Source organism: Syngnathus acus, chromosome 6, assembly GCF_901709675.1.
Source record: "Syngnathus acus chromosome 6, fSynAcu1.2, whole genome shotgun sequence".
In the NCBI taxonomy this organism is placed as follows: domain Eukaryota; kingdom Metazoa; phylum Chordata; class Actinopteri; order Syngnathiformes; family Syngnathidae; genus Syngnathus; species Syngnathus acus.
The window spans coordinates 781,120-791,651 of record NC_051092.1 but is presented as its reverse complement, the minus strand read 5'-3'; the positions used below and the strand labels follow the sequence as shown (position 1 = coordinate 791,651).

At 46.3% G+C, this 10,532-nt stretch overlaps 2 protein-coding genes and 1 non-coding gene across 7 annotated transcripts; 1 reads left to right on the top strand and 2 right to left on the bottom strand.

Moving 5' to 3' along the window:
- Positions 1-419: 419 nt before the first annotated feature.
- On the bottom strand, positions 420-6,459 carry kif23 (kinesin family member 23). 2 transcript variants are annotated; one of them, XM_037254027.1, is made up of 23 exons: positions 6,272-6,459; positions 5,970-6,030; positions 5,738-5,866; positions 5,292-5,397; positions 5,080-5,216; positions 4,888-4,997; positions 4,642-4,812; positions 4,515-4,559; positions 3,946-4,058; positions 3,612-3,733; positions 3,435-3,531; positions 3,276-3,355; positions 3,091-3,210; positions 2,857-3,016; positions 2,578-2,739; positions 2,343-2,509; positions 2,099-2,272; positions 1,810-2,022; positions 1,437-1,670; positions 1,272-1,360; positions 1,100-1,172; positions 796-866; positions 420-725 (listed from the first exon to the last, which is right to left on the bottom strand). In XM_037254027.1, exons 1-23 carry the CDS (start codon positions 6,283-6,285, stop codon positions 710-712), a joined length of 2,664 nt encoding a protein of 887 aa, XP_037109922.1. In that variant the 5' UTR covers positions 6,286-6,459; the 3' UTR covers positions 420-709. The 2 variants fall into 2 exon arrangements, with proteins under 2 accessions (XP_037109922.1, XP_037109923.1); XM_037254028.1 differs by lacking the exon at positions 4,515-4,559.
- On the bottom strand, positions 3,808-3,901 carry LOC119125057. The gene has a single exon (XR_005098429.1). It is a non-coding gene; the product is annotated as a Z30 small nucleolar RNA (small nucleolar RNA).
- Positions 6,460-6,799: 340 nt separating the features above from the next.
- Positions 6,800-10,251, top strand: ddb2 (damage-specific DNA binding protein 2). Of its 4 annotated transcripts, none has more exons than XM_037254029.1 (11): positions 6,800-6,914; positions 6,972-7,121; positions 7,203-7,291; positions 7,479-7,670; positions 8,219-8,385; positions 8,501-8,600; positions 8,696-8,873; positions 8,955-9,100; positions 9,200-9,355; positions 9,777-9,822; positions 9,898-10,251. In XM_037254029.1, the coding sequence occupies exons 1-11, from the start codon at positions 6,896-6,898 to the stop codon at positions 10,137-10,139; spliced, it is 1,485 nt and encodes a 494-aa protein (XP_037109924.1). In that variant the 5' UTR covers positions 6,800-6,895; the 3' UTR covers positions 10,140-10,251. The 4 variants fall into 4 exon arrangements, with proteins under 4 accessions (XP_037109924.1, XP_037109925.1, XP_037109926.1 ...); XM_037254030.1 differs by lacking the exon at positions 8,219-8,385 and adding an exon at positions 7,735-7,880; XM_037254031.1 differs by having other exon boundaries at positions 6,821-6,916; positions 6,969-7,121.
- The last annotated feature ends 281 nt before the right edge of the window (positions 10,252-10,532 follow it).

Sequence of the window (10,532 nt, the reverse complement as noted above, 5' to 3'; positions counted from 1 at the left end):
GATGGCCTCAGCTTTGTGGGGACGGGAAATGCGTGCTCATATTTATTTGGATTTCACAAAAGTGCAGTTTGCAATTTCAACCCAGCTGTGAGGTGGGGGGGATCACTTTGTTCCTGCAGATCCAATTGTATTGTCAGTACTTGTCACTTCAGCAGAAACACGTAAATATAAAATCTCATGACTGCGATGACTATTTTGCAACTCCTTTTGCAATGTTGTCCAAATTGATAGCAGTCAGCAGCCAACAGTGAAGCAAGCGGATGAACCTTCTCCGAGCCCTGTCGATATTTAACTATTGTCCTGTGCTGCCACCCAGTGCTTATTTATTGTATTGCACTCAGCCACACAAAACCCGGTGCAAAGGAATTTCTTTCCCGAGTACAGTGACAACAGGAGCGTTCAATTAAGAAGGAAATTACTCGAGAAAAAAAAAAACATACTTTATAAACTTTAGACTACAGTACAAAAACTATAAAGGTGATACACACAATGCACACCATACAAAACTGACCTAGATACCACAAATTCTGCTGGTCCTACAAAACCTGAAATATTTTATGAACAGCTTTGGAAGTGTACACTTGAATAATACAGAAGTGATGAATGTTAAATACCAGCAAAGATACAAAAAAAAAAAAAAAAAAAGCTTTGGAAATATTGCACAAAAAGACCAAAATGGAGTGATACTCAGTGGAACCGCTTTCTGCTTTCAGGGTTTTCTGCGCCTGTAAATGCAAATAAATGGATTAAATTAGTCCCGTAAACCGCGTTTTACAAAACACAACAGCAGCTTACTTAGTGATGCAATGATGCTCAACGCCAGGTCCCATCGTGGAGCCAGCCTTCATCTCCATTGCGACAGCGCACTGTAGACAAATCACTATTTGAAACCCACTAGTACAATAAAACCTCTTCATTGATCATTTTAATAGGACTGCCAATACGGCAAAAACAAATAGGCAGATGCCTGAACATATTTCCCTGCAGGGCTCAGATGACAAATGTTTCAAATAGTTGCATTAGTTTCGCAACACGACCAAGCAGTTTGCACATTGTTCTGTTTTCATCTCTTCCAGTTTTCTGATGACAATCATCTTACCCTGTTCTCCACATCGGCCAAAGATCCACCTTTTTGATTACTGCCATCTCCTTCTGAAGACTTCCTTTTGCGGCTTGGGACACAAAAACATACAAGTTTAATTTTTAAAAAAAACACGATTGTTGACAGCGTCTGCAACCTCAGTGGTTAATTCCAGACAAAGAGTGAATACCATTCGATGTTGGTGAGCTGCTGTTTCAATGTCTCGATGTCAGTGAACTGGACAGCCTGTCCCCCTCCTCTGGTCTTCATCACATCACCCTGGAACATGCAAAAACATGTCATGTACTATGAGCAAGTGGCCCATGTAGTCCCTCAGTGATGCGCCACGACTCACCTTAATAAGTTGGGTCTGGATTTCGCCATCAGAGGCAATTTCCTGGTGCGTCAACACGTATCTGTCGCACTTGGACAGCACCTTCTCATTGGGCGCAGACACTTTGATGGCGTTGGGAATGATGGGCTGGAGCACCGTTCCCAAGTCCAGGCTGGAGGAAGGCTTGTGGTCCACCCACTTTTCTCCACCCGCTGAGCGGGAGCGCCGGTGCAGGGGCCGGACTGGCGTCGACGTCTGGTTTGAGCGAGGAGGAGTCACAACCAGGCAAATGAATAAACATGGGCACACACGGCAAATTGTGAAAAGAAATTCAATTGAGCATATTTAGAAACAATGATGACGTTAAGACCCAAACTCAGCCAAGCCCGCGTACCGCCGGTGAAGGCGAGGCAGATCTTTTTGCAGCCATTGGGACTCGTTCTTCCCTGGGGGGCGGCGCCGACTTGGGTTGCGTCTGACGGGGCGGCGGATCAGGATGACTCGGCGTCTTGCCCTCCGTCACGATGGCTTTCAGCTGCTTCAGCTTCTCGTCTTTCACCCACAGTTTGTTCTGCATCTCATGCTGCATGGCGTTCACGCGTCTCTCCTGCGTGGCCAGACGCAAGCGCCGCCACGTCATTGGTTGGCAAGATGAAAGGGATTCATCTAGCGGAAACACTCACGCATTCTTTCTCCCACTTGTGCTGCGTGTCGGTGACAGCCCCGTGCATGCGCTGCTCCATGCGTCTCTTCTCGGACAGCTCCCTCTGCAGCCTTTGCGCTCTCGTTTCCAACTCGTGCTGCAGGGAACGCTTGTCGTCCTCGTAGATTTTGGTGGTTTTCTGAAGGATGTCAATCTGCAAACGGGGATGCGGCTCAGTCGGAGAAAGCAGCTGTGAAGGGCTTGAGCCTTGGACACAAGCCCACCTTATGCTCAAGCATCTTTGCTTTTTTCTCCAAGCGCTCAATTTCTGCTGTGTTGTTTTGGATGATCTTGTCCTTCTCCAAAAGCTTGCTGTTCTGTTCGTGCATGTAATTCTCTTTGGAGTTGATATTGCCGTCGAGCTGTTGCAGAAGAGATGTCATCCTGCTGGCTAAAAGACAAAAAAAGAAGTCAGGCCGGAAGGTTCAGCGGGGGATGAGGTCAACCATGAACAGTCACCTGCTTTGTTGTAGTCTTCCAACATGGCCCGTCTGATTCGGTGTCTGTTCTGCAGAGCGTCGATCAGCCTCGGCAGGGTGATGTCATCGTGAGCGTCCGTAACCTCGATGGAGGGGATAGGAGGGAGGCTGTGCGTCGCCAAGTTCAAAACTGAAGTTATGTCTGTGAGGAAACACAACAGAATGTCAAACTACACTTTTTGGGGGTTTTTTGGGGTAGTGTGGAAAACTTTCATTTTTCTCCTCTTTGGCCATGAAATGATGACACAACAGACACTACCTGTGTCGACTGGACCACCTCGCTCCTCCAACTTGCGAGATAGCTCCTCTTTGAAAGCCTGGTTTCGATTGCGGCGGCCCGGCGTGAAGCCGTAGATGGGTCGGTCCAGCGGCCGAGCCACTTCCACTTCCTGCGTCATTTCGGCAAAGCGCATCACCAGCTGGACAATGTGGAGAAGGCCACGTTAGACAAACGCAAATGAAAAGGGAGGCTGAGAGTGCACGCGGAGCTGACCAAGGTTTCTTCGTAGTCATCGGCCTTTGGGTTGACGCAGACAACCATCTTGACTTTCCCTTCTCCGTCAAAATAGTTTTTGAATAAATGGGTGACTTTGGAGTCTCTGTAGGGAACCATCTAGTGCACAAAAGGATGCAATCAAATTGGGGACAATAGTGAGTGGGACAGTGGGTGGGACTCACCCTGTTTGTACCGCACATCTGGTTCTCTCGCAGGATCTCGATACACGTGCGCAGGGTCAGTAGAGACTGATTGATGTTTCCTGCAAGGCAACGCGTGTGGTTGGAGGCATCCTAGGCGAGCGCAAATGTGTGACAAAATAGATCCATTTTAGATCCTACCTGCTTCACGTATGCGAGTGCCCTCGGCCCCTGTCCTGCCTGTTCGCTCGCTTCCTGCCAAGTCCACCAGACACAGCTGACTGACAGCCACTTGGTTCTTCTCGTTCAAAAAAGAATACAAATAAAATCAGAGGCTCGAGTCTGGTGTCAATGAACGTAGCTTTGGCCCCAGCTCACCTGAAGGATGCTGTCGCCATCTGCGTCCAGAGGAGCCTGCGCCAGTTTGATAGTGAACACGCTGTGGGAGCGACTGGACTCGCGGTTGAGCCGGGTGTTGGCCACCTTTCTCCTCTTCTGACCTAGAGCGCCGAGATTATCAACACACCAGCCAGAACCTCTTGAAAATCGATATTGGAAGGAACTCTTGCGTAGTATGCTCAGAGAGAAGATTAAAATGGAGGTCATTTCTTGGTCAGAGTCAGGGCAACAATACCAAGTCAGACAAATAGCTAGGTCCATCACAGCATGAAATACGTTCTTGTCTCCTTCCTTCAAAATCCACACCACTCACCTTTCCAAAAGACTTGAAAGGCCTCCTCAGCAGATTTGACTTCAACCTCCATGCAACCGGCAACATACATGTTATGGTTCTGGTCCTCTCGGAGAATTTTAGACTGAGGTGCTCTATCGTCACAAGTAAGAAAGAAGGAAGGAAGGAAAGAAGAAGAGGCAGTGTTAGTCTCAAAACACACCAGATTGCTTGTTTCGTTGAGTTTAGGAGGATGCGGCAGGTGGGGCAGAAAAAAGGACTGGAGCTGATTTCGGGAAATTGGAGCTCTGCCATGACAGACAACAAGCAGAAGCCGGACAGAATGCCATGGCGAGAGATGTTCTGACTGCATGCAATTGTTTTGCCAATGCCTCTGTCAGAACGCGCGCATACACAAAAACATAACATGCTTGGCGGCTTTCACTGGTTCTTTTTTTTTTTTTTACAGATACAAAATATTTTGATTTTGCTAACTTTAGTAAGTGGGTAGCTGTACCCAGCAATGGCAACGCATCCTAAGGAGCAGCTGGAATGCCAACTGTTATGGGAAACTTAAGTATGAAGTTACTATTTCTTCACTGGTCACATACGTAAAGTCAGTGTTCTGACGCAGAGGTGTGCCTCCACCATTCCACCTAGAAGAAAATACAATTTGACATTCATCTAGTGAGCATCTGAAGGCTCGTTTTTGTGTCGATTTGATTTCTTGGAACTCACTTGGGCCTAAATGTATCCTCCTGGTTTTCATCGAGGAGATCATAAATGTAGTTGTTGTAGATTTCAATGTAGGACACAAAAACGCTGTAGCTGCTGTCCTCATCCACGTCATCTGCTTTGCACGCCTCGGCCGGCTTAATCATGTCAGCGATTTCAGGATCCACCTTCTGCCTAAAGTGCAAGTCGACAATTCCCGCTTAAACGTCAGAAGCGGGTTTCGTGTTCGTGGACGGGACTCGGGCCAACCTGGATGAGGCCGTTTTGGGAGCGCAAACATTTTCACGCCTTTGTCTCTCCAACAGGGCATCGACTTCATTCTGGATCTCGATGCCATTTTTATCATCTGACCTAAAGACCTGCAAAAATAGATGACGTAACATTAGGTCCTAGATGTGACACAGATGTGTGAACAAAGTAGATATTCAGTGCAGGCCTTACATATCTCTTGGCCTGGAAAGACCCAATGCTGTTGAAGAGCATGTCAAGAGAGCGAGGCAGAAGTCCACCTAGGCCCTGAGAGCCAGTCATGGTAAACGTCTTCCCACTTCCCGTCACGCCATATGTAAAGAGGAGCCCTGTGATGAACAAGAGACACGCAACGGGATAAAATGGAGGTGGCGGCAACAGCAACGCTCTGAACAAAGTCTTACCATTTCTTCCATGGATGAGGTCATCAACGAGAGGCTTGGCGACACTCTCAAACAACTCCACTTGAGACACTAACACTCCAAAGACTTTTTTGAAGGAGTACTGTGTCTGTGAAACAGAGAGAATCGATTGTCAAACCGTTTTTTCATAGGAAGGGTGGCTGGCTTGAAAGTCAGCTCTTTGACCATGCACAAATTGTTTTGCCAAACACTGGAATCATTTTTGGTGGCATAAAAGTTTGTTGACACAAGTTCATTCTCATTGTTGCCTGTTCTACTGTCTTTCTACTCAATTCCTTCCAAACATCACGTATTGATTGATACACTTCCTATACACATGCCTGAAAAGATGTAGGAAGAAATAAAACTTGAAAAGCACTAATACTTGGTCTCATATCATCTTTGAAAGTTTCCACGTGTGAACCTTTGCGCTGGTTCCAATCCTTCACCTCTTTGTATTCTCCATTGCGGTTTGTTTTGAAGCCTTCGGGTGCATGCAGCTGGATGGTGGTGCTGCTGATCACCTCGATGCAACATTCTTCGGTTTCTCCGCCGAGGGGTCGCACACGACAGTAAACCTGAGTGGGATAGAAAACAAATACAAATAAAAGACGGTTGGTTCACCGCAAATCTCCAACACGGCGCGTCTGTTAAGTGTTGGCCATCTGCTTTCAAACTCACCCCAACTGGGTCTTTCTGGCCGCTTTTTTTGGGAGCTTGTCGCCGGGGTGTTTTGCCCTTTCTGAAGAAAAAAAAAAATACAATTCACGCCATTACTACTTGGCAGTTTGGAAACAAAGTCACATGCTAGCTAGCCAGCCAGCCAGCCAGCCCCGAGGCTAGTGGGCCTGCGGCTAAACGTTTCAACTAAAACCGGTGAACGTCCAAACAACATTATCATAAAAATAACACGCCCTCGACAAATGTCACGCTTCACTGTGGTAACAGACAACACGTTTCAACATTTAGTCATTTTAACTTACGCTGGTCTGGTCATTTTGTCTCGCACCCACTATTTCTTTGACCTTCTTCTTGTTGATTTCTGCTCGCTCGCTCCCTCGTCTTTGTTCAAACCAGAGTACGTTTTCAAAATGAGCCGATCGTAGCCAATCAGAAGCGTCGTTTTAGATCAGGTGTTTCCGCTTCCTGCATTCATGCTTGGTGCGTTCATGTCGCTAAGGAAAGGTAAGAATTACTGTGATTTTCTACAAAAATAAAACGCCTACACGCTTGTCGTTTTGCCCGTTGTATCCATTTCACGTGTTAAACTATTATTTAACCAGCTGACACAATTTAAACAACTCGCTTTCGAGCATTAACGTTCCAAATTGATTCAAACCGTAATAGCGCTTTATTGCTTCACGTCTTTTATTATCTAATACAATTTCAATCAGATTTCATTTGGCTGGTGATGATAGTAAATATACATCGATGATTTGTATCGCATAAACGACTAAACATAAACGCCGCTTTCACTTGACATGCTGGTTGATTGAAACACCGCCACCTGCCGTGAAACAAGAGAAATACAAGTTACAAAACAGCCACGTTTTGAAGTCACGTGTGTTATGTAAACGCTAGTGCTCTTTTTGCTAAGCTGCCACAGCATGCAGTCGCGAAACAGCACAGTGTCTGTTGTGATGCATGTTTAACACATTTGCTCAACGCGTCCTTTCGTTTTTGCAGGGTTCGCGATGAAAAGCAAACCCTCCAAATCTGATGGCCTCAAATCCAAAAAGCCACAGGTGGAGCAAAGAGCTGGTGGGGAGAACTCTGGTTCAACTTTGTCGGCTAAACTACGGGACAAGAAGGATGCAGAGGCGTGCAAAAAAGGTGGGTGGGCTGCATTCATTTCCTGTGCTTGATCTTGTCTGCTGGTGTCTGTGTTGACAAGGTCTCCTCTCAATTCCACAGGGATTCAGAAAAAAAGTGCACATGGAAGCATACTCCACCACATCTACAAGCACACTTTGGGACAAAGTGTTCATACTCAAATGAGACAGGTGAGAAAGAGGCGCTGTTGTCAAATTAAAATACAAGTTGTCGCGTTAGTAGGAGTGTCGCCGGTGGAAAAGAACCTTTTGGCTCCTCTTTTTATCATGGATGCAACCACTTCATTTGAGGAGCATAGTACACAGTAAACTGGGCCCCTGTCAGTCACATGTCACATTGAGTTTTTTGAATTTTCAGTGTCTCCAAGAGCCTTTTGTCCGCTCACTCTCTTCGTACCATTACCACGCATCAAACGTTCCCTTCGACCGGCGAGTCACCTGCCTGGAGTGGCATCCCACCAATCCCAGCACATTGGTAGTGGGCTCCAAGGGTGGCGACATCGAGCTGTGGGACTTCAAGCTCCGCGAGCAGAAGATGTTCATCAGAGGGGTGAGCTTGCTCTCAGTGAGCACTTGCGCTTGGCTGGGCTTGATAGCCCTGCTTCTCTGTTCAGATGGGGGCTGGAGACTCGGTAACAGATATGAGGTTGAACCCTTTAAAGCCCACTCAGCTGTTCACGTCATCTATGGGGGGTACGACGTCCCTCAGAGATTTCAATGGGACCACTCTCACAGTGTTTGCCTGCACAGATACCTTCAAGTAAGACTACAGTCTGCTTGTATTGGATCAAGTGCACACAGCGAGGGTCATGAAGGTTTTTTTTCCATCAGTCTTCTTCGAAAGAGGTCCTTTTTGTCTCAAGGAGACATAATGCACCCCCCATAGAGATTCAGTCATTTGCATAGCAGCCAATCCCAAACACGCTGCCTCCCCTCCATCAAATAAAAAAAAAGGCCAGCAATCAGAAGCTAATTCTGGTGACATTGTCTGTAACAGTCCCACTAAACAGAAGTGAGGCAGAAGACATCTTTCCATAATACGTCCTCTTCAATTACAAGTGCCCAATGAAAGGCCTGCGTTTCTGTTTGTGCGCGTAGAATGGCGCCGGAGACTTCATCGGAGGGATGAAGTTTTGTCCCACGGATCTTTCCAGGGTGTACGTGGCCTCTGGTGAGGGCACACTGACCCTGCAGAGCTTTGAAGGCCTCACAGCCACCATTTTATCCAGAACGACAGATTGTGGCCACGAACACCACAACGTATGGTGAGAAAAGTGCGGAGAAGACTGATGGAAAATGCCAGCCCTCATTTAGTTATTTTAAAGATATTTTGGGAAAAGTTGAATACAGGCATCATTTGAATCAACATTCTACTCCCAGTTTCTGGTACTGCTGTGTGGACGTCTCCATCAGCCGCCAGATGCTTGTGACCGGAGACAACGTTGGAAATCTACTGCTGCTGGGTTTAGATGGCCAGAAGGTATGTGATTCTTTCACCATTTTTACATGTAGCAATCATGATTTCGTCCCCTATAAGAAGACTAAATGCTTTGTTGTGTTCTTTCAATATTGTAGATTTTCAGTGATAAATTACACAAAGCCAAAGTGACCCACGCAGAGTTCAACCCACGCTGTGATTGGCTGCTTGCGACGGCGTCAGTGGACCACACAGTGAAGCTGTGGGACCTGAGAAACATGAAGGACAAGAAGAGCTTTCTTCATGACATGCCTCACGAGAAGGCGATCAACTCAGGTCTTCTGACAAATTCACATGCAAGGGATTTTTTTTTTTTTTAACATCCCTGTGCCTGATTTTTTTCTTGCATCTTCACAGCCTATTTCCATCCCTCGGACTGCTCCAAGTTGCTCACAACCGATCAGTACAACGAGATCCGTGTGTATTCATCCTCCGATTGGTCCAAGCCTCAACAAATCATCCAGCATCCACATCGACATTTTCAACACATCACACCCATCAAGGTTGGTTGTCTCACAAAGTCCAAGAATTCGTGCCTGATCCGAGTCGGGGGAAGAAAACAGAAGTACCCAGCCAAACTTGTTTTGTCAACGTTTCCACAGGCTACATGGCATCCTGTGTATGACCTCATTGTGGTGGGTCGTTACCCTGATGACAGGATCTGTCAGGACGACCAGAGAACTATTGACATCTTTGATTCCAACACAGCAGAGCTTGTGTGCCAATTGTATGATCCCAATGTTGGAGGAATCAAATCTGTGAGTAGAACCAAGCACAGTCAATTTGCCGACCAAATTTCCCAAATGATTTCTTATTCACTAAGCGCAACTGCTCCAATGTTGCCCTTGTTCAAATACTTGCCGCAAGCATTACACTCTACAGTCGTCAATGAAGTGCACACAGACGCATGACAGAATGATAATTGCAGCGTTTTGGAACACCTTTTACGGGCATCGTGGAAAGGGGCTTTCTATTCGTTTAGCATCATCTGTAATTATCAACACAGCCAATTTTTTTCTTGTCAATGCCTCACCCTGCATAAACTCCTCTTTTCTTTCAGCTAGATCTACTGTATACATTTTAAAATCACACGTATAAAGAAAAAAAACAACAGATCCAAGTCCATTGTGGTGTGGAAGGTAAAGTTAAAGCTGTACTAAGTGTTCATATGTTTTTCAGATCAATAAATTCAATCCAATGGGAGATGTGATTGGCTCTGGAATGGGTAAGGGGATAAAAGGCAAGGTTGGACCCCCTTTTTGGTTTTGATGCTCTGAAAAGCCCCATGTCTGCGTCACAGGTGTAACAGTGGTCGTTTGGGACCAAGACGAATCGTTGTTCGCCGACGACAACAGGCCACAAGAGGAAACCTCTACGTCGGCCGGGCGAGCAATAAGGGGGCGGCCCGGTCACCAGCAGCGGGCCACCAGAAGCAGGAGAAGTGGCGGGGATCCGAGCAAGCTCAAGAAAAAACGCCTTTCCGCGCACCAAGCCCAAACGACGACCAAGACTAAGTGCACAAAGCGCACAAGAAAACAGTGAACTGCAGCCTGTGGATATATTTTTGTTACTTACTGTTATGTGTTTTTAATTCAACATTTTGCAGATGTTGTTGTTTTCTACTGAACTGTAATAAAGTGTTATTGTTTACTTATGCTCCCTTTTCGTATTTTATATGAGACAAACAAAACAAATGTGACATGAAGTCTATTAAGTCTCATGTATGAGCTAATTGGTCATTTTGGCTTCTAGAGAAAAAGGGATGATGCAAGAGCCAATTCCTGGAGCTGTCCCTGCACTGGACGGGTAGATATCACGTTATGCTCCAATCCTATGCCCATAAGAAATGAATGGATTGACGTCAGTGGCATAAATAGACTGACAAAGGCTTTGTGGATGATTTGAGCCTTTCCTGGTTGAGAGGTGGTTTGTTAA